Source organism: Sycon ciliatum, chromosome 2 (assembly GCF_964019385.1).
Source record: "Sycon ciliatum chromosome 2, ocSycCili1.1, whole genome shotgun sequence".
NCBI classification, from domain to species: Eukaryota; Metazoa; Porifera; class Calcarea; order Leucosolenida; family Sycettidae; genus Sycon; species Sycon ciliatum.
The window spans coordinates 21,929,444-21,952,058 of NC_088644.1; the positions used below are offsets into that span (position 1 = coordinate 21,929,444).

At 46.8% G+C, this 22,615-nt stretch overlaps 2 protein-coding genes across 4 annotated transcripts in view; one reads left to right on the top strand and one right to left on the bottom strand.

Annotated features, from left to right (window-relative positions):
* Window positions 1-1,101: 1,101 nt before the first annotated feature.
* LOC135810794 (phospholipid scramblase 1-like) lies at window positions 1,102-2,851 on the bottom strand. The gene has a single exon (XM_065324231.1). It carries the CDS (start codon window positions 2,676-2,678, stop codon window positions 1,905-1,907), a length of 774 nt encoding a protein of 257 aa, XP_065180303.1. The 5' UTR covers window positions 2,679-2,851; the 3' UTR covers window positions 1,102-1,904.
* A 415-nt stretch (window positions 2,852-3,266) lies between these two features.
* The window catches only part of LOC135809213 (FIGNL1-interacting regulator of recombination and mitosis-like), a 34,082-nt gene continuing 14,733 nt past the window's right edge, over window positions 3,267-22,615 (top strand). The window contains exons 1-20 of one of the 3 annotated variants that reach the window (XM_065322507.1): window positions 3,267-3,609; window positions 4,429-4,471; window positions 5,603-5,688; window positions 6,338-6,445; window positions 8,087-8,142; window positions 8,807-8,897; window positions 9,637-9,723; window positions 10,247-10,313; window positions 11,669-11,753; window positions 12,322-12,367; window positions 13,048-13,128; window positions 16,109-16,183; window positions 16,986-17,050; window positions 17,282-17,360; window positions 17,544-17,610; window positions 19,421-19,504; window positions 20,164-20,353; window positions 20,861-20,954; window positions 21,204-21,289; window positions 22,469-22,520. In XM_065322507.1, coding sequence (XP_065178579.1) covers window positions 3,538-3,609; window positions 4,429-4,471; window positions 5,603-5,688; window positions 6,338-6,445; window positions 8,087-8,142; window positions 8,807-8,897; window positions 9,637-9,723; window positions 10,247-10,313; window positions 11,669-11,753; window positions 12,322-12,367; window positions 13,048-13,128; window positions 16,109-16,183; window positions 16,986-17,050; window positions 17,282-17,360; window positions 17,544-17,610; window positions 19,421-19,504; window positions 20,164-20,353; window positions 20,861-20,954; window positions 21,204-21,289; window positions 22,469-22,520 — 1,614 coding nt within the window. In that variant the 5' untranslated portion in view covers window positions 3,267-3,537. The remainder of the gene's footprint in view (window positions 3,610-4,428; window positions 4,472-5,602; window positions 5,689-6,337; window positions 6,446-8,086; window positions 8,143-8,806; window positions 8,898-9,636; window positions 9,724-10,246; window positions 10,314-11,668; window positions 11,754-12,321; window positions 12,368-13,047; window positions 13,129-16,108; window positions 16,184-16,985; window positions 17,051-17,281; window positions 17,361-17,543; window positions 17,611-19,420; window positions 19,505-20,163; window positions 20,354-20,860; window positions 20,955-21,203; window positions 21,290-22,468; window positions 22,521-22,615) is intronic. The other 2 variants (XM_065322505.1, XM_065322506.1) reach the window with 2 other exon arrangements.

The window sequence follows — 22,615 nt, forward strand, 5'->3', positions numbered from 1 at the left end:
GAGCACCACCCTCCCTATGTCGACCTCATTTAAACAACAGGTCTTCAAAACCTCCCACCCTTAAGCCCGATTCATTCTTCATGTCGCGTACGGGAAACGCGTCGCGTCGCGAAAAAGTTGATCTGAGCTCAACTATGTCGCGTACGGGAAACCCATCGCGCGACGGTCGCGCGATGGGTTTCCCGTACGCGAGATGAAGTATGAATCGGGCTTTACGCAGTACGGTTAGAATTGAGTATGGGCTACTAGGACCTTTTTTAAGCAAGAGGAAGCTCCAGTCTTGCTGCAAGAGGGAGCTTCCTCTTGCTTTTAGTCAGGACCCTCAACTGTACATCCTTCATTGGGTACACATGAGATGATATTTCTTTGCTATCATGTGACCTGAGCCCGGAAAATCAGAGTTTGTGGGAGGGGGGGGGGGGGTGGAGTTCGGTCGCCAGCGGTTCATGTACTCTTGATAATACCAAAGAATCTGCATAGTGAAATAAAAGGGTAGCTCCGAAACATGGCAGTTTTGAAGTCACATCAGAACATAAACCATACCCCTGGCAACTGCATACCACAGCGGAAACCGAATCAAACTTCAAGAAAAATGGGAATTTTACTTTTTGGACTCAAAATCCCTATCGAGTAATCTCCAACGTAACGATTGTAGTTGAGTGTTACGGGATTATCGATTACCAAGTAATTCAGTGGCATTATCGTTTCAGCCCTAAAAATAAATGTATGGAGAAGCATGTTCAAAACTCAGCTTCAAGCTGGTTTTTACATTGTATTTCACGTGGTGAAGATCAGGCTTTCAAAAGTCAGTGGCAGTGGTACTATTTTGGATGGATGGATTGTGCCACGGGTTCACGGATTGAGTCGGCAGTTACCCGGCAGGGGACAAAGTACAATAGATATCTGGGTCAAAAATAGCGGCATGATCTTCATGATAATATATTCTTATCTCAATTCATCATCTATCAAGTCAATCACTTAGTTTTAATTTCATCCAGTGTACACAATGCCTCACATCAAGCCAAGGAAGCATATTTACACAGCAAAGAGGCATGATGCTACAGCTTCAATGTACATGGAACAATGTAGCTGCATGCTCTGTGTGCTTCTATTCAGGTATGGATGTGTGCACGGGTAGTGGCATGTTCTGTGAGTCCCCGCACCCTCTGAAATTCGTCCCACAGACTCGGGCTCTGCACCCTGACTGTGAGCAGAACAAGTCTTGGCCTTGACGTCCTGAGCCTGCACATTCTTGCTCGGCTTGATGTGCATGTACCGCAATCAAGAAGCAACATGCAGCACACAGGCCCAGCCAAAGGGGAGATGTTCACTAGTGATCACTGGCCAGAACTGAAAACGTTAACCCACAGGAATAACCATGCTGTCAGTTATAACCTAGAGACTCCCTAATGTTAGAAATATGCGTTGAGGTGGGAAACAAAAAACATTACAATAATTATTATGTAGTATGGACGAAGAAGTTAAAATCATGATGAGAGGACGACGTGAAGAAATATTGTAACAGCGTGATTGTCAAGCACAGTTTGTAGTTGGAGTGAAACTTTTAAAAGCGGCATTGGAGCAGGACGTATATAAATATCTCAAAAATGAATGAATAGCAAAAGAGAATATCCTAAAATCATGAGAAGATCGGAAGAGTTTGACGAGATTGTAAGTTAATTGGGCCGGAAGAATCGACCATAACAGCAGCAACAAAAACACCATAGTAGCGACAGATTGTTGGCTTCAAGAAAGCCAGGACACCAAGGGAAAGCAGCAGCAGAAGCACAACAAGCAGCATGAAGACAATGAGATCATAGTTATAATGAACAAAACTGAACCCGTGACACACACGCCCCAGGAAAGCGTGTTTTGCACGGGGAGACAATACCTGGACTTGAGCTTTAGTTGCACAGAAGAGTCAGCAGGCAGCAGAGGCCCTCTGCTGCAGCAACCTCTCCAGTATCTCCGGCGCCACTGCCGCTCTGCTCAAAGTGCAGCATGTCAATAAGAAACAGTGAAGCCAGAAGCGATGCCTTGACCTTGACGTCAAGGTCCATGGGGAAAGTGATGTTGAAATTGTCTGCGTCAGTGAATGCCTCCTTGACAACACCCGAAAATTTCTTCTGGACACAACCAATCTCTTCGCCAGTAAGTGTCTGCACCGCAAACTTCGGAGAACACGAGCATCCACATCCACAACATGGACTGGTTATCTTGAGGACTGGACTCAAGTCAGGTGCTTCTATGGTGTAGGTTGGCTTGCAGCAGAAGGTATTGGTTTGCACATAACCGATCACATTGCCCGGCGGTGCTTCTACTGTCACGCGACTGGAAGTACAGCCCATGCATGAGTTTGTGCAGAAGTGACGGGGCCGCTTGAATACCATCACCGTTTGGTTCGCGTTGTCTATAATGTGAATTTCAAATGCCCTGGAAAGGGTACAACACTGCCTTTCACAGCAGCCGGACTTCTCTGCGGCAAAGTACACTTGCTGTCCCAAAGTATTCGCCACAACGTATTTATTGGCGGTTTCAAAGCCGGTGAGGGCCTCGAGAAGCTCTACTTTTTGTTTGACGAGGAGTTGATCCACTTGGGTCAAATATTCCAAACCTTTCGGACAACTCGAATCCGCCTGAGGCAAAGGCATCCATTGTGCACCACCTTTTTCGGCCATAGTGCACACACTAGTTGCAATGTAAATTACAACAGAGATATTTCCGGATTTGATAGCTCTCGAAGCTGAATTCTGAAAAACAAACTTTCTCGTTCCTCTTCTCCCAAACTAACTAACGTTACTTCAAGGAAATCTTGGAAGGAGTTGAAAGTTGTCACATGCAGGAAGCAGACACTGCAAAATGGTATGGCGCAGGGAGTCGTCAAATACCGTATTTGACGACTCCCTGGTATGGCGGTACCGTGCACGACTGTACGGCAGTGCAGTTGCTGAGTGCACGCCCATCTCATGATCTGATCTGATCTGGAGACTGCCATGCCGCGTGCCGAATCGCGGGTAGATCTATACCGGGTGGCGGATCGCAGGGAGTTTGTACCCCCAGTACAAAACCCCGGGTGTTTAGTACTCGTAGTCGTACTCCCTGGTTTCTACCGGTCCTCGACGCGACCTGACCTGTAGCTGTACCTGTGTGTGCTACACTTTTTTTGGATCTACTGATCAGCTGAGTGCCTGGCGCAGCAGGCACGCGCATATACGCGGCATGGCGTGGTAAAAGTGCGGGAAATAAACCCACGTTTCGAAAACATAATGATTTTTGAAGTGCTGCTATTTCTGAATATGCAATGTAGCAGGGAGTGGTATTTTACGACTCCCTGATGTGTAGTGATATCACCTGAAATTGTTCATCCTCCTTGTCAGGTTTTCATTGGCATCTGCACTAGCCAGCTTGTTTCTTTCATCACAGTGTATGGTTGGTGGATATTCTTGACATTCATTGTACCTGATGTGGTGGATATGTAACAACAAGCACTAACATTGGTATCACGATGAGCTGGTGCTGCTGATGAGCTAGTTGACAATGGCTGACGGGACATTGGGGTATTCAGAGAGCAGCCAAGGAACTCAGTGGAAAGTGTTCTCAGACCTGCTAATATCCTTTCCCCAAACGATTCCTGTCTGTGGACAGTTTAATTAAATTTATTAACAAAAAAACCTGGTCATTTTCAATACATATACCCTGTGGTAGTACGCTGTTGCTAAATTGTTACGTATCAACTCCATTGTAGCACTTCTTCACAGATCATTGATATACAAGTACAGCATAACGTCTCTTATAGAGGCACATCCGGACTGAAGGGTGCTGCACACCCTCAGAATCGTCCGGAGCTCACGAATACATGCACCGTGCACCCATGTTGGATGCGATGCACCATTCTCTTCTGTTCGGGTCACTGAAACAAGATCAATACCATCCACAACTATGCACTAGTCTATACGCACTGAGGGTTATGATATTGTCTGCGGTGATATAGTTCTGCTGGCTGCCATAAAAAGGAAGAAAGTTCTCAAGATTTGGCTGGATGTACGTGCCTGCAAGATGCCCGGTTGAATGAGGTGTCCGATCTCTAGATGTGGACGGGCACTGTGCATACATGTAGTTGATAACCTGCAAAAAGTGAAAGTCGGCCTGGTGAATATAGCCACGGCAAGGTTGTGCGACTGGCAATGCAAACCTAGGTATACGGTGACTTTGGACTTGCTGTTGGTCATGTTTCATGAGGGGATTTTTCACTCCATTAAAAATAGCGATCCCCTGCATAAATGTGTGTATGTTCGTTCGGAGGGGGGAGGGAGTGGGTCTGGAGAGGAATGAACAAGTATCGTCTCTTGAAAGAAGATTTTTTTACGGATGGCCCTATTAAACCTCGATTTGATCCTATCCAATCCTTAACTCAATCCCTTGCTGCACGACTCTCTCTCTGCTTCTTCATCCACATGGACTGACAAGACAGGTAAATGCTATGCACATATGCTAGCTCACTGTCGCACCTGCACCTATGCATTTGATTGTCTCTTCCCTGTTGCATGGAGACAAACTGAGAAGTTTCTGGCAGTGAACAAGTGCAAGTGTATGCACTATGCATGCATGCTCGCACGTGTATGCATGCTTGTATGTGTGTGTGTGTGTGTGTGTGTGTTTGTGTGTGTGTGCGTGTGTGTGTGTGTGTGTTTTCGAGTTTGCCACTGGACACAGGACATGTCTGTGCGGTGTAGACACTGGACACAGTACATGTCTGTGCAGTGTAGACCAGGAAATGCTGTAGTGGTGCTCTACAGCAGGCTTGCCCCTGCCAAGAGCTGTCTGTTGAGTGCACACAGCACGAGTTGGATTCTTCACGCTGAGTAGTATGAATGCGGATCATGTTTGCCAGCTCAACACCTTTCGCCATCAGTACATTCCGCACCACCCTCGGCATCTCTTGTCGTGAGCGATGGGAGGAAAGGTTGTCGTTGGACTCGCTGAGTGAGCTGGCAGGGGTGGACGTTAACATCAAGCACCGCGTGCGGTGGCTTGCTCATGTTGCCCGGGCGGAGGCGACCCAGCTGCCAAAGCAGATGCTGTTTGGCGAGCTGCCCTGCAAATACCCGCAGCACGATCCCAAGAAGCCCTTACGGGATGTTGTGTCCTTGGATCTTACCATCATCGGTCTACCTGAAACGGACTGGTACGCTACAGCACAGGAGAGATCCACCTGGTTCCAGTACTGTCGGCAGAGGGTTGAGAAGTAAGCCGCAAACATCCTGTCTCCCAACTACCGCTGTGATCGAGTGGTCCGTGCGTCTTCCTCGCAACCTCAAGCAGCATGCGCCATATTGCAGGTGGCAAGTCTAGCGCCTCGGCGTGAGGAAGTCATCGCTATCATTGCCATGGCAATGGGCGTTCCAGGTTCCAGATTCCAGATTCTGGTGTCCGTTGTCCGTCATCAAGTTCTTGGCTGCACGGCACTCAAACAATCCCCACTGCCTAGCTGCATTCCGTTGATAGTCTGATGTTGCTTGTTGTACTATGCAGTGTAATCGTGTACATCTGACCTCAGATATATCTCCTTGTGGCTGGATTGTTTCTCTATGTCTCCTCACAGAAAGTCTCCAGCGCTTTTCACAGACAGTGCTGTGCTCTGCAGAGCAAGGTCTATGCTGTAGCGATCAGCAGACTCTCCGTTCACAGGTAAATACACGGACTACAGAAGTGCACTGTAGTGAATTTACCATCAGTTGATCTCCCCGTAACGCGTACAGAAAACCGGTCAAAGTGCCCAAATACATACCCTGATCATTATATTGATTTTCTCATTCTGGACAACCTTAGCATTGCAAAAAAAGGTATCAAACTAGTGAATTTTTGCAATTTTTCGGAAAGGTATTTCACATATTTACAACTTCTATGAAAACCACTATGCCGTTATTCAAATCCTATTATAGGAGTCTCACGCGAGCCGTGTTTTTTCATAGGATTATTTTGATAGAGATTTCTGCATGAAAAGTCTAGCCTAAACTGCGACCCATTCTTCAGCACCGGACAGTACTGTAGCTCTGTATACTTCATGTGCATTCATTACTACTCAATGCTTACATATGCATTCATTACTACTCAATGCTGCAGACAGCTGACTGTTTTGGCCAGTGAGACCTCATGAGTGCAGCTACAAGTTCAAGTAGAGCATTCCTACGTGGTGCAGTAAAGCGTGCATGAAACATGGGCAAGGGACAGTAGCACTCTTTTATGAGTCCTGCTTTGTTTCCTGACATAGGGACTTGTAAGTGTGTATTCTTAGCTTTGAACCGTTGAATCCTTGCTTGCCCTTGTTGTGCTGCAGCTGTTGGGAGTATGTAATGAATGCCTTCATAGCATAGAGCTACTTGTGTCTTCAGTCCAAGAGGATAATGTCGGTGACAACTTGATATCTATGCGACCCCTACTACAGGTACCTTGCTGCTGCTGCTTCTGTGTGTGGATGTGGGCGTATATGTACACTTGTTTGTGTGTGTGTGTGTGTGGTGTGTGTGTGTGTGTGTGTGTGTATGTATGTATGTATGCGTGTGTATGTTCTTTTGTTCTCTTTCTGCACATTGCTCTCACTTACTGTGGTGTGGTGGGCCTGAAAGTGGTGGCATATTTTCCAAGCCCACCCATGTTTGGGGAGTGGTGGTGGTGCCGGGGGCTGTTGGGTAGTTTGATCGCCGGTTGGTTTCGCTTTTCAAGATTCCTTCTGTATCTTTATTTCCTTCGCCGGGATATACTAGAGGGGACGGTTTCAAATAGGACACCGGTTGCAAACCGGAACGGACTCAATATTCACTTTCTCTCTTGGTATTTTGATTAGAAAACATATGTCACAGTGAGACTACGATGTGTTATACTCCGAGCCAAAATTTCATGGCTCTGCGATGACCAGAAGCGCCATATCAAGCAGGTGAGTTTTTGACGTGTTGCTTCGCACTGCGACTTGAGTTTTACGACTTTCGAAAAATCAACTTCTTGTCGCAGGTAAACAGCGGCTCGCCTCTCGCCAATAAAGCACCGCATACCAATCAAAACTAATGGAAGCACACACAAGGCTTATTGTTACTCTGTACTGGCCGTCATGGAGCGATAGCAATTACCTAATTTCAGACCCAGAGTGAATTTGACGTGCACTCTAAAACGTGTCCGGTTTGGAGCCACCTCTGATTTGAGCTTTTTTGAAGCGAAAAATTGGGCAACTTGGAGGCAATGGGTCAACACAAAGGAGTGGCTCAGTTCGATTGACTCTGGCCCCAGAGCAAACTTCAACATGCCAGTTTCCTTTCACAAACATATTTCGAGTGAAAAATCAACGCTGATGATCGGTTTGGGTCTATACAAATTTGGCTGTCAAAACGTCCCGGTATCGAGCCGTCCCCTCTACATGGGCTATTTCTGGTAGTGAACAAAATTAATATGCAATATAGTTGTGCGTGTGTGTGTGTGTGTGTGTGTGTGTGTGTGTGTGTGTGTGTGTATGTGTGTGTGTGTGTGTGTGTGTGTGTGTGCGTGTCTGTGTGTGTGTGTATGTGTGTATGTGAATGAATCCGATATAAGCTGATTTAGTCACCCACACTAATAGCAAGCATTACCTTCACTGGGGGGCAGGGGTAACTGCAGTTGGATCCCTGGACGGATACCCTGATGCCGTCAATCCTTTTTCTGCACCTTGTCTTCACCCACTTACTGAGGTGTGGTGAGCCCATAAGTGGGATCATTTTCAAGTCCACCCAGAGTGTTGGGGATTTCAGGGGGTGTCGGTCGTTGGGTGGTTCAATAGCCAATTGAGTCATCTTTCCAAGATTCCTTTTGAGTCTCTCTCCCCTCTTCCGAGGAGACCCACGTGACCAGTTTTGGCAGTGAGCAACAAGTACAAGTGTGTATGTGTGTGTGTGTGTGTGTATGTGTGTGTATGTATGTGTATGTGTGTGTGTGTGTATGTGTGTGTGTGTGTGTGTGTGTGTGTTTGTGTGTGTGTGTGTGTGTGTGTGTGTGTGTGTGTGTGTGTATGTGTGTGTGTGTGTGTGTGTGTGTGTGTGTTCACTGCACTGTACACCCATAGTTCTTATCCCAGTGTCAATCTACGACTGTGAATTATCTCAATCACATCTTGAAATGGTGAGTAGCTTTGCAGAGTATTTGCAGTGTATGACACTAGTAGCCCTGTTGGAAGCTAAGTAATGTTGCCCGTCCAGACAACACAGTAGATGGATCAGCATGTCCTGGTGATCTTGCTGTCTCATTCCGTCTTTCACTAGGTGGCGTTTGCTCAACTGCATCCGCAGTGCACCCTGTGAAGCTTGGGAATCAATCTTATGTCCATAGCTGCCATGTTAACCGCATACATGTGTTAACTATTATGTCTTCGAAGTTGTTTTTGTACATCCCTGGCTTTTGATTTGGCGACAGGAAACGCTGTTGACTGCAGCACCCATCTTTGCTTGTTGCTGCACTAATCCAGGGTCAACAATGCCTTTTGTACATCGGGAAACTTTCGTAATCTGGAAGCTTCAACATTTTTTTCTCGAGGGGTGTGAAATTGCAAAGTGTAGAACTGTAGTATAAAAAGCGAAAAACTAATGAAAGTGTCTCCAATCGCACACATTTCCAGGTTCAAATTGGTCTGTTCTCTCAAACCGCAAACTAAAACCAGCGCAAAAGTTTCCCGGTTTACAGTATCCGAAGTCGCCACATGATTTATGATGATGCTTGCCACTTTGCTTGGCCGTCACAACACCGGTGTGTTTCATTCTTTCCTGCTCATTTATCATGTTTGCTAAAGGACATCCGACGACCAGCTTCACTTGGGTATGTGTGAGCAAGCCATTGTGTTAGCGCTGACTCTGGCCAAGGATGCGCTGGAGCATTGCCAGGTTTGTACATGTGATCTCTGCAATCCTGCGTTCCTGTGTTCCTGCATTCTACCGTGGATAAGTGTGAATGTACCGTAATATCCCGCCAGAGCGGCGTGCCTCTCCCGAGTCCCCGCCTTGGTTTCTTGTCTGATAGATGACTAAGGACGCGCAGACTTGTGCAATTGCCTCCATCTGATCGTGCCATGATGCCATACTGAAGTTGAACTGCAGGAGCTGCTTTAAAAGAGTTCAGGATGCACAAAGTATTGTACGAAGGAGGAGACAGAGAGACAGAGAGACAGAGACAGACAGACAGACAGACAGACAGACAGACAGACAGACAGACAGACAGACAGACAGACAGACAGACAGACAGACAGAGAGAGAGAGAGAGAGAGAGAGAGAGAGAGAGAGAGAGAGAGAGAGAGAGAGAGAGAGAGGAGCGAGAGAGAGAGAGAGAGAGAGAGAGAGAGAGAGAGAGAGAGAGAGAGAGAGAGAGAGAGAGAGAGAGAGAGAGAGAGAGAGAGAGAGAGAGAGGGAGGGAGGGAGGGAGGGAGACAGAGAAACAGAAAGAGAGACGGAGAGAGAGAGTCCTAGAATGTTAGAATCTTCGTTCGTTTAGATTATACTTTGTAGAAAGATTCTTCAGCCTTTTAGAACATTCGTTGCAGCCCTGCACACAATTGATGATGTTGCTAAACGTTATCTTGCTTGTTTGTCTGTTGGTGTCACTTCATGTGTGTGTGCTGGTTGTTAGGAGAGTAGCACTAGCTACGGCCTCCTGTTTTCTGGACTAGAGTCGGAGTTGCTGAACGTATTTCGGCAGAGTTATAATTCACTCAAGGTATGCTGCAGTGCCTGTCAAGCATGCAACTCATACGAGAACAGGACTACTGTCGTCTATAAAAATAGTTGTATATCACTCTTGATGAGCTAGTGCAGCAAAACGACCTCTGCTTGCAAGAATTGAGCCCCACCGCCTGGATGAATAAGTTGATGGTGCGACGCAAAGGTGAACGTCTGCTTGTCCGTTTGTGTCCACTTTGTATTCATTGGCGATGTATGTAAATTGGAAGAGCCTTAGCGAACTCCGATTGGAGTTCTACGATTATCCTTGAGGCATTGGGAGCATATCTCCGATCAGAAAGATGTTGAAGTTCAGTGATCATGATTGCGGGAAGGAGTTGAGGGTAACTTACTTCCATGTGGCCTTCTATAATGGGTATGCGTTTGTGTGTGTGTGTGTGTGTGTGTGTGTGTGTGTGTGTGTGTGCGCGCGCATATGTGTGCGTGCATGCGTGTGTGTATATGTGTGTGTGTGTGTGTGCGCGCGTGCGCGTCTGTGCATGCGTGTGTGCGTCTCGCAGGTTTGCTTCTCTCACTTGGAGCAAATGACAGTGGCGAAGAGCAAGTCCAGTGAACATTTCCCAGCTTGTAAGTACCGTACTTTACTTTACTTTTTCTACGGTTTAGTTAAGTCGACGTCAGTTATATGTTGACCCCCGGTACTTGGGGCCTCGATTTACCAATTCAGTATAGATATGATCAATACTAGTTGAATCCCGGTTATTAGTTGACTACCCCTTTTTCAAGTAGATTTCCAGGTTAATTTTAAACGAGAGAGCTTGGAAGCTCAGGGCCCTGCGCTATGCTTTGTTGCCTAGATCATCGTGCATGTTGTTAGAACTGATGGAAATGCTTTTTCCTTTGATTAGCTACATCATTGTATTGCAAAAACGTTTCAATGAGATACTGAAGTACAAGTAACGTCTTCTGCATAGCTATGGGACCGGCGCTGACTCTGCCGATCACGGGCGTTCTGGAGTCGACGGGATGTCTGTCCTGACGTTTCCTGGGACCGGCGCTGACTCTGCCGATCACGGGCGTTCTTCTTCTTCTTATTATTATACTGACGGCAACTAACATCCATTCTGATTGCATTTACTCGTCTCCCTACTTCGTATTTTTTTCTTCATAAAATCTCCCCATACAGCAGGGAGTCGTTTACATAATATGACTCCCTGCTATAGATCTACATGACTGTAGATCCGTAGATACGTTATAATTATTATGCGATCGGCCTACATGCGATTCCCGGGCTGGTCGACAGGCGGCCCAGCCAGCCTGCTAGTGGGATCTCGGCCTCGCACACAAATCCACACAAAATGTTACTGCACTGAATGCATTCCCCGATACACTTCGCATATATACTCATTCTCTTGATGGTACCGTACTCTTGATGGTACGGGACAGGTACGGGATAGCGCCAGGCATGTCGATGGCACAAACAAACAAAAATATTGTGGCCAGCTGTCTTTGCTGGTACGGTACAGTACGGGACAGATACGGGATAGCGCCAGGCGTGACACAAACAAACAATCAAACACACAAACACCAAATTAAAGCTGTGTGGACCCTGGCTAGCGCCAGACGTTACTGAAGTAACGTCTTCTGCATAGCTACGGGAATAAAGGTTGCCTTATACCCGGGTAATACAGCATGGGACGTGCTGCAGCCTACTTTGTGCTGGATACTTTACTCAATTACTCTTTACTCTTCTCCATTCTGGATCTTCTCAGGTGTCTGTGTTGTGCATCTTTTCGGAGTTATTCTGCAGTTTCAGTTGTGTGTTTGTGTGTGTGTGTGTGTGTGTGTGTGTGTGTGTGTATGCATGTGTGTGTGTGTGTGTGTGTGTGTGCGTGTGTGCGTGCGTGCGTGTGTGTGTGTGTGTGTATGTGCGCGCGAGTGTGTGTGTTTGTGTACGTGTTGCTGTTTCAACTGCCATGCAGTATGGACGTGTTTGCAAGACGTGGCTGCTGTGAGTGTTCATTTCGATAACACGCTGATGGTCAAGTCCTGGAGAAACCTTCTGAAGTGAGTGTGTTTTGTTGCCGGTGGCAGTCTTGGTCACGAGTCACGCCTGTGCAGTGAGGGCAGCCGGGAAGGCGCCGTGAGACATTCAATGTTTGGAATAGGCCTAGTGTGGAGACATCTTTTAGTGCACCCCTAGCCGGGATGCCTGGCGGTATCTGTTCCTTTACCAGTTACATCTGGGTCGGCTTAGGACCCTGTAGTGTAGTGTGAGCTGGCTTCGGATACAGCAGTCTAGACTGTTCTGGATGCCAGCCAATTGTGAAACGCTGCTCAGATGGGGGATGGTGTTTGGTTTGCTTGCGACTCCCATAGCCAGTGAATTAGCATGGAGTCACTGACTATTTTTTCAATACGGAGATTGTATGAAGTTTGGTGAGGCTGTATAAAGAGGAACGAATATTATGACAGTTGCTGGCATCATGTACACGTAGTCTCAAACACTGTTATAAATTCATTACTTTGAGTACTTCGAAGTAGCGATGGAAGTGCAATCAAACGAACGTATTTTGATGAGAAGCATATTCCCTCGGTGCTCATTTCCATGTTTCCATGTGGCTCTCACCGCCAGGTTTTACACCAAATTTGGCGGCGAAATGAGTGACCAGTCAGTGAAGGTTAGTGTGCATTGTATCGTTTCAGTGATGTATTTAAGTGTCCTCATGCAGAATTCCTCTACGTGTAGTTAGTCATCACGAATGTCATGGCACGCACACGTAACACGCATGCGCCACCAGCACCAGCACCACCACTACCCACACGTGGGAAGAGCTGCATGTAAAGACACAAGGTCTAACTTGTATATCCTAACAAGGGCTTGCGTCGTACCTGAAGTTATTTTAAAGATTATCATGACTTTACTCCAAGTTTCAGATTTGATCATACATAAATCTGTATAACCTGGTCTCTCTCCCCCCCCCCCCCCTCTCTCTCTCTCTCTCTCTCTCTCTCTCTCTCTCTCTCTCTCTCTCTCTCTCTCTCTCCCCCCCCCTCTCTCTCTCTCTCTCTCTCTCTCTCTCTCTCTCTCTCTCTCTCTCTCTCTCTCTCCCCCCCCCCCCTCTCTCTCTCTCTCTCTCTCTCTCTCTCTCTCTCTCTCTCTCCCCCCCCCTCTCTCTCTCTCTCTCTCTCTCTCTCTCTCTCTCTCTCTCTCTCCCCCCCTCCCCTCTCTTTCCACTCTCTCTCATTTGTTAGACTTACCTGTCTTTATAAGTGTAACTTACTCTCTTGCTCTCTCCACCATTATGTTCTTTCCGGTACATGTCGCTATGTTCTGTTTGGTCCGTTTTCTTGTCCATAGATGGACAGCAGTCTGAAAGTTCTTGCGGAGACAGTTGTTGACCGCCTTCACGCATGCATTTCTACGCTGGTAGGAGACCAGGTCAGTGAAACAACACTCCACTGTGTGTACTCAAAGTACATGGCTGTACATCATTGCACACTCGTTTCTTGACAGTGTAGTGGATCGACTACTTTGTAGACATGGGCAGTCGTGTTGTGCTTCAGCTCCGTGAGCTGTTGGTCCTTCTGAACTACACTGTACATTGTATGGTAAACGCTGATAGGTTTGTAGCAGATCACACGGAGTCTATTTTCCAATGCCCTTGACTCATGGAAAGGTCATGTGCCTACAGCAACTCTTTTTCTTCAAGCTCCATGTACTGCTTGCTTAAAGGGGAAGTATACCCTAAAATCAAATTTTCACCAGTTGTAGTCTTCTGGGTGCTGAGTCGAATGGTCTTGGTCCGAGGAAGCTGCGACGCTCCCTTCCTACTTGAATCCCAATCGAACTCGCGCACTTCCACCGAAACTGGGTGACTGCGCCCTACTAGATGGGGATTTGTATGCAAAATGTCACTAAAAGCGCCATTTCGTTCTTATAAAAGCACGGATGACCGCGATTGGCCCATATGTTGTAGTCTTTTGGACGCTGAATCGACTGGTTTTGGTCCGAAAAGGCTGCGATGCAGCGTTCCTCCTTTATTCCCAATCGAACATGGTTGAACAAGCGGTCACGTGCTCCTGCGTACACCAGTCACCTGGTCACCGTGCCTGCAGGGTACAACTTACTAGCCTGTTTGACCTTTTTTGGGTGCAGTCCTGTCACTCGAGTTGAACTCGAGTTGAACCTTGGTGTGAAATTTGTCACCTGCTGGCGCGGTGACCAGGTGATTTGGGCACCCAGGAGCACGTGACCGCTTGTTCAACCATGTTCGATTGGGAATAAAGGAGGAACGCTGCATCGCAGCCTTTTCGGACCAAAACCAGTCGACTCAGCGTCCAAAAGACTACAACATATGGGCCAATCGCGGTCATCCGTGCTTTTATAAGAACGAAATGGCGCTTTTAGTGACATTTTGCATACAAATCCCCATCTAGTAGGGCGCAGTCACCCAGTTTCGGTGGAAGTGCGCGAGTTCGATTGGGATTCAAGTAGGAAGGGAGCGTCGCAGCTTCCTCGGACCAAGACCATTCGACTCAGCGCCCAGAAGACTACAACTGGTGAAAATTTGATTTTAGGGTATACTTCCCCTTTAAGGTGTGAGCTGTCACAGTCTGTATGCATGCCACCTCTCTAGTACTAACATGTGCATGTGTGACATGGCCTGTGGCTGTAGCATGTAGCTGCACTGTATGTACATGTAGCTGTGACATGACCTTGCTACTAACTGTTACTACTAGTAGGCACTTCAGGCACGTGACAGGACCTGTCAAAATTTGCTAAGGTGAGAGTGCGTACTTGCGTGGCACCAGTCAAGTGCATGCGCAAAACTGTACAGGTACGCGCTATGCTTCGTTGTACGGGCTGATAGTTGGGCGCATCGTGTTGCTCTGACGTTCAGCTTTCAGTAGATCCCACATACGTCATAGTGCGTACATTTTTGCGAGTTGTAGATCACGTACACTACCAGCAAAGAGTTTTTCACAAAGAACTGTTGTTTGCTCGCGTTTGAAACGCTGCCTATCGTCTTCAGCGTCGTCTTTCCATTCGGAAACAGTAGAGTTCTTGTTTACCAGGGCTTGCGCATCGCTGCGCAAGGAGACATTATGTACGTAGGCACTGAGAAGTATGCGCTTTAGGCGGAGGAGAACGACGATGCGTCGTCCTACCTGGGCGAATTCTCAAAGCGTACTGAAAGCCAAGTTTAGACACGGTTGCGCTGAAAGGCCTACTGATGTTTACGAACAATCAAAAAGCACAGTGGCTGCTGGAGAAACCCTCTGATGAGGGGATGCTTTGATATACGCAGCCAGGTACGCTTCACCAAAATTTCAAAGCTCACCAGCAGGCAATTCATGACTGCTGCATGGAGCAGTTGAAGGAGAGGGAGGCAGATATCACACCATGGAAAGAAGCTACCAACAGAGGTCCTGAGGAACTTCTTGCCAACTTGGAATCACTTGAGATGGCATGACTGTGGGCACGAATGTCCTGTGCAGCAATTCGCGCGCGCGCGCGCTTGCTTACCCTCCACGTTGCGGTGTACGGCGTACAACGAGGAAGCTTTGTGTTGTTTTTGTGCCAGAAGAATGTCTTTATAGCTCTTACGCTTTAGTACCCGCAGGAGCCTGCCAGTATGTCGTTATCAGTTCATTTCACAGCAAACTGAAGCTGTTACTATGGGTTACTATGGCGTTGCTATGGGTTGCTATGGAGTTGCTATAGTGATTGCGGTCACAATTGCCGTATTCTTGCCTATTCTGAACTTTGATCTGTTTTGTTTCGATCCATACAGGGTTGTTGGTGTAAGTGAGTGATGTGTGCTTGAAAAAAACACTCTGATGTTTTGTGACTATATCCACTGATGATACTTCGGAGATGCTGTTGGTGCCACAAATTGTATTGATTTCGCCTTATGCAACTGCCTATCTTCAACCCTTCATATCTGAGTGGTATCACTGTGGATTTCAATAAAATTTTCTGTGTGACCTTGTGATACCCACCACCATCGATTACCGATGATAAACCTGGAAAAAACGCGATTTCAAAAAATGGGGTGAAATGCCTACTACTAGTACTACTGGTGTGGTGTGTTGCCTTCAAGAGGTCGCACTCTCTGATTGGCTGCCACTTTTCACACATATTTTGGAGCCAAAATCTGCATCTCTAAGCCTAGAAAGCAGAAGAACATCGTTTCTTTCCTGCTTGAGTTTGCATACAGTAGCCTGTACTTTTAGTACTTCAGGCTTTCAAGTTTCAACTGGCTTTAGTTAGCTATTGGCTGGTACATTGTAGCATTATTCTTGACCTGCTGGGCTACTTGAAACCAATAGGGATAGTTTTCTTTGGCTTGTTTCCAGACCTTTTTTGTGTTTTCTACTCAACTTTTTCTTCTGTTCCTTTTCCTCTACTTGTGTAGGCAGCAGCACAAACTGGAGCCAGCCCAGTGAAGGTGGTGACTTTCCTTGGAAATGCCTTGACATCTCTTCTCCAGGTTGGTTCTTCTTCTTGTGTGGTGGAAGTAGTGTGGTGACTTGTGAGCTTCAGCTTTCCTTTCTGAATGTTTGTTTGTTGGTGGCTGTTTTTCATTGTTCTGTGAGCAGCATGTCGTTAGAAATGGTTTATGGGTAGTGTGTGTTGTTTTCCATAGGCTCTGTACATGAAGAGCTGGGAGGCAAAACCCGCTAAATCCATTTCTTCACTTTTCGGATAATGGCCAAAAAAGGATTCTTTTATGTGCGGTTGGTATCTTAAGTCCAAATTTGGGTTCCAGTTTTGAAATGGTTCTAGTCAGATTTTGAATGTGAAATTTGCCTGGTGGTGCCTCTCGACCTTTTGATTACACTGAGCTGAAAATCTTAATTTCTCAAACTTGGCGTTTATCGGGTTTTGCATGTCAGCTCTTCACATGTACTTGTTAATGCATGTGACTGCAACTTCTTTTGTCCTGACTCTAATGCACCTCCCAAATTGTGATAGTGACTATGTTCTCATATCTTTCTCGCTCCACATATACTGGCACACATAGAGACATAGGCAGCAATAGCGACAACACACAAATTGAGGCGTAGTTGGCCGCAGCCAGATGTGACTCAAAACTGTGAAGAAGTCGGGAAAGGAAACGACGATAAGAAACACACCAGATGCCATATTTGCAACCAAACATGTTGTGCGAGAAATCATTTCTCGCCTATCTCGCTGCGCTCTGCCGGCTAGAAATACAACGTATTGTGTGTTTTGTGTTCTGTTTTATTGGCTGTGCATGCTGGTATTCTCTGGTTTGTTGGATGTACCAGAGCTGCACAACACTGGATGATACATCGTATCTCGTGCTGCTGGATATGCTGTTGAGAGCTAACAGGTATGCCCTACATCCTGTGTCTTTCCTGAATCACTGTCCGCTGATGGTATGGCCGTCGCTGAGCTGCCATTCCTTTTGCTGTGCCTGCTGCTGTTGTGTTGTTGACATGACACCTGATGGAGGGGATGAAGGCATGGCGCTGTTTCCTATCTGCTCTCTCGTGCCCTACCTCCGAATGGTGATGTTGTTACCGGTGTGGCCATGTGTGTTTGTTGTTGGTACTTTGTGTAGCTCTACAGCTGTTCTATACCGGGGCAAAGGCAGTGACGGGTCAAGTAGCGACACACTGCTAACTGTTGTCAAGCAAGTTGTAAGTCAGCAGGTCGACGCTGTATGCAATGACATCCAACAATTTACTACTTGTATATTTCAGGTGCTCAATCCTAAACTCTTTGTGTGTTACTGTATTTGCCGTATTGTTTGCTGTTGTTTGATAGGTGTTGTTGCCACTGCCATTCATTGTGTGGCGTGTTCATTTGTATTTGGTCTACAGACTTCCAGCATTCTATCCAGACTGGTTGAATCATGGTCTGAGATTTTACCATCGCTGGTCCAGCTAGGTAAGTGATGTCGTCGCCATAGGAAAGGTCCTCTTGTACGAGCATAGCCGTAAACCTGATAAATCGATGAAAGGGTAAACCCGATCAATCGATGAAAGGGTAAACCCGATCAATCGATGAAACACAAACTGTGAAACCCCAATAAAGGAAAGAAAAAGATGATTGGAAGGAAGAGCAGAATAAAGCAGGACAGAGGTGATAAATCACCAAATAGATATTGTTCAAGGAGATAATGAAATGGTACCAAACTTGTAAACTTGGATACTGAGCCAGTAATAAATGTAAAAAAGAGAAGAAACACATGAGAACGAGTTATGCAGCAACTATCCACGACTGTAACAAAATGATAAACAGTCAGAAAGTGCGATAATAGGGCACAAAACTGACAGGCTACTGAGACATTCAGCGACCCGAGACTTAGCTCCAACACCTCTCCAGTGCGCAAACCAACAGCCTTCCAACTAGGAAGGTGTATGGTTACGTAGGACCGCAGAGATGTGGAGATGTGTTGGAGCTAGGTCTCGGGTCGCTGAATGTCTCAGTAGCCTGTCAGTTTTGTGCCCTACTATCGCACTTTCTGACTGTTTATCATTTTGTTACAGTCGTGGATAGTTGCTGCATAACTCGTTCTCTTGTGTTTTTTTCTCTTTTTTACCAAACTTTTATTGATAATGTGATACTTACCAAAATGATTGTTGTGAGACATAAAGCAACTCGCGTATCAGCCTGGCGACACTGAGCCACAGAAAGAGCCCATGCGGCATCTGTTGGCCCACAGCAAGAGGCAAAGCGAGAGACGGGTGCTCTGCTCAGCATGCTAATGAGTCAATGACCATGGGACAGTTCAAGTCCTGGTCTACAACGAGTGAGACTTCAAAAACTGACTCGTTTCAGGACCACTGAAACCGTAGGTTGAGAACAGCAGCGGGTGAACAATCACCGCTTGGCGTTCACCACACGCCGGGCATACTGATTCTTCTTGCCAGTAGCTCATGGGACTTGAGCTGGCTCACGGCTTGGAATCCAGCCAGTGCGAATGCTGCAGGATGAGTGGCGATGAGGTCTCTCACCTCGTTGTGGCGTGCAGTGGTATATCCACCAGTAGCGCAGGGGACTGAGAGCCACTCCACACACATATCTCCGGCAAACCACTCAACCGATGACCGTAACGAATGCATAAAGCATCCCGGAAATCAGATTTCTTCAGGATTGTTCCATCCTGCTAGCAGGGAGCCACCGTGGGCCACGACGACAGGCCCTTCTCACTGGCGACTTCAACCAGGAACTGTTGCTCTGCAGCCAGGCATGGTTTGATGTCAGCTTGGCGACGACACACGTCCCCAATTCTGGCCGCACGCATTGTCCTTGCTATGTGCCCTGCATCGCCCACTGCATCACGAACTGGATCATGTGGGATGATTAATTGAACCCGATCAACTCGGGAATTACCAGACGCTGTAATGGGCTGCGATGCTGAGGCATCCAGATCATGGTCATCAGCATCGTCATCATCACCCTCTCCTGTGTGTGTGTATTTAGTTTCATTGCTTCAGTGACATGGGCATGGGTACCTGAATTCATCTCGGCACGTGTGTGTCTTGGTCTTGAGATCGTGCAAGCGTATGAAATGCGTGCACATGTGTGTGTGTGTGTGTGTGTGTGTGTGTGTGTGTGTGTGTGTGTGTGTGTGTGTGTGTGTGTGTGTGCGTGTGTGCGTGTATGTATGTGTGTGTGTGTCCACATGTGTGTGTGTGTGTGTGCGCGCACGTGTGTTGTGTGTGTGTGCGTACACTGTTGTCGTATTACCCAGCTAACGGAGGAGAGGATGGTGAACGGTTGCTGGGTGTCTTGCACTGTACACTCTGGTTCTTCCAACACTTTGCACACCTACCAGGTGAGAATCTAGCTGTGTGCAGTTGTAGAGATGCCGTTTTCAGTTCACTACATTGGTCTTGAATGCTGGACACAGTCGTGTATTTGAACTCAGCAGAATGTGAGGGCAATACCACCACAAGAGCATGTTGTATGCACAACGCCACTTCCTCGCTGCATATCTGCACTGACTATAATGTAATCCAGGAATTTTGTAGTGACAAGACACCCATGCAGAAAAGTCAGAAGCTGCACGCTCTTAGTTTCTATACATGCAGCTCTCCCCGGCAAACACGCCCCAATGTGCATCTGCTCCGGGGGACCGCTACACCAGCAGCGTCTCTCTCTCTACAACTCTCATCACCACCTGTCCTATTGTCCGCCTGTAAACCTCTCAGCGGCAACAGATGCACACTGGGACGCTTGTCCAGAGGTATAAGACCTGAAAGTCTTAGTGCTTCCAGATAGTCGGCCACGTCTTTGGGACAAATGATTTTACTGCAGTGACCATTGCAGAACAGAGGTGATCAGAGTCAGACTTAAACAGTGCCAGAAAGCATGGCCATTGAGTACATTCAGCAGGCATCACCATTCCACTACTACGATATTGCTGTTTGTAGTACATGCACACTTCATTTACCTCTAACTCCGGTGTATGGAATCTATTTCTTTCTATTTTAGGTTCGGTGCGCGATCAGTTGATATTACCCTCTACGGCGGAGCAGTTGGAATCCTCACAGTTTCCTCTGCTGGAGCTACTGTTCCAAGCCTTGCCTCACTGTCAGGCAGAGTTCTCACTCAGCTCTGGCAGCTTCACTGGACAGCCTAGTGCTGCAGCAGCAGCAGCAGCAGAAAGACAAGTAGAAAATGGGTTAGCTTTGCCCTGTTATTCTTGCTCTCACTCTTGTGTGTGTGTGCTTAGTGTGTGTGTGCTTAGTGTGTGTGTGCTTAGTGTGTGTGTGCTTAGTGTGTGTGCTTAGTGTGTGTGTGTGTGTGTGTGTGTGTGTGTGTGTGTGTGTGTGTGTGTGTGTGTGTGTGTGTGTGTGTGTGTGTGTGTGTGTGTGTGTGTGTGTGTGTGTGTGTGTGTGTGTGTGTGTGTGTCCTCGGCGTGCATGTAGGTTTGGACTGAAATTTGACCAATAGTGTTGTGGATGGAAACGAGAATTTAATTTAACATGTATGTGATTATGAGCTGTTCATGGTGTTGTGTGTGCTTTGCCGCGGCTGTAGATCTCTGACATGATCTAGCCTACGTGTAGCTATGTGTGCTATGTGTGCCCGCTCTCACTAACGTTAGAATGTTGTGTCTTGGAGATGGTGTGAAATGGAATATGGCTGTGTGTTTGTGTGTGTTTGTGTGCTTGCTCTCTTGCTGCAGCAGTACAGGAGGAACATCGCTCTACCAGCACACGTTTGACGTTGTGTGTTCGTTTGCCATCTCGCTCTCGTCCCGCGAGTTCATGGCCTGCCTGGTGAGTAGTGCTTATGGTGTTCTGCACTCTGCACTGTGCATACTCAGTTTCCTGGCACCTGCCTGTTTCAATCCTGATAGGTCTCATCTACATGCTTTTTATACTGTAGTACTAGAATGTGGTTGAGTGATCAATTGCAGGATATCGGAGTATTCCCAATCTGCAATCTTGCCGCACAGCGTTGATTTGAAGGACCTCACAAAAGATATGTTGGCGTCGATTTTCCCATTTTGTGTTCTTCGCATCCAGGAATGGGGTCTTCTGCAGCAGGTGGTGGATGGCTGGCACCCTGTGTGTGTCCTGTTGTCTCAGGATCTCTTCACTTTCCTTGCCAGGTCAGTGAGCATCACTTGTGGACGCATGTACTCATGAGCACGAGCATGCACTAACACAAATGACCAGGCACACATGAGCACGTGCGTGTGTACATCCTGGAGTGCAACTTGCTTGTTTCAAGGCTATGTTTGTAACGGCTCGTGAAGGTGTTGAGTGGTGGCCTCGATTGGGTTAGGAACAAATGATGTAGAGCGGACCTGCACTTTCCCGATCACTCTGCGATCATCAAACTCGTTTTAATACTGTATGGTTGCTTTATATCGCGTTTCGGCAAATTTGGTTTGCAAACCAGATGAGGGCAATTTTGCCCAAACATTGCAATAATTGACCATACAGTAAAGAGATGATTGAGGGGTGGATCGGGAAAGAGCAGGTCTGCTCTAAACCACTTTATATGTACTTGAGTATGAAGCTGCAAAAAGCATCACCACTCTTACTGAGGGCATGATCGATTGGGCGAATCCCGAGCAAGTGCGCTCCGAGTGAGCGTGATTGTTTGGCCGAATCCGGAGTAGGTGTACTCGGAGTGCAATCTGACCACACAGGCCTCCACACCGGGAGTGGCTGGAGTGGAAATGGACTTTGGCGGTTTTTGTCAGCTTTCACAGAATCTTTGTATGATATGCGTACATTTTGCATACTACACCATTGCTTTGTTCGATTGGGCCAGCGTTGCTCGGACCACACCGCCTGCTCGCACTCGATCCAGATTCGCCAATCGATGACACCCTTACTCAACACACATAATTAACCTAAAAAAGAGAAGAAACACATGAGAACGAGTCATGCGGCAACTATCCACGACTGTAACAAAATGAGAAACAGTCAGAAAATTGCTGCATAACTCGTTCTCATGTGTTTCTTCTCTTTTTTACATTTATTGCTGGCTCAGTATCCGAGTTTACATAATAATTATTAATTAACCATTAATAATGTTATAATCATACATATACATGCAGATAAATCCTAACTGCTTTGGGAGTGGTTCTGAAAAATAATGTTGCAATCTGTGGTGAGTGTAGTTGCTTTCACTGCGCGCCCTGCACACAATGGTTGCGCTTTGTACAAGCTATTGCTCTAACAGCTATATGTCCATTTCAGATTTGGTTCCTTCTTCTCTTTGTCGGTTGCATGTGTGTGTGTGTGTTTGTGTGCGTGCATGTGTGTTTTCTTGTTAGGCTCGGTACCAGCTCTCTAAGAGTCTCTTATGTTCTGTTTCTGGTCAAACTGGTATGTTATTGTATGCTTCATTGTAATCCGATATTCGGCCCATCACCAAGTTTGCTTCATCTTTGTCGACATCAGTTTATTTCATTTACGTGCAA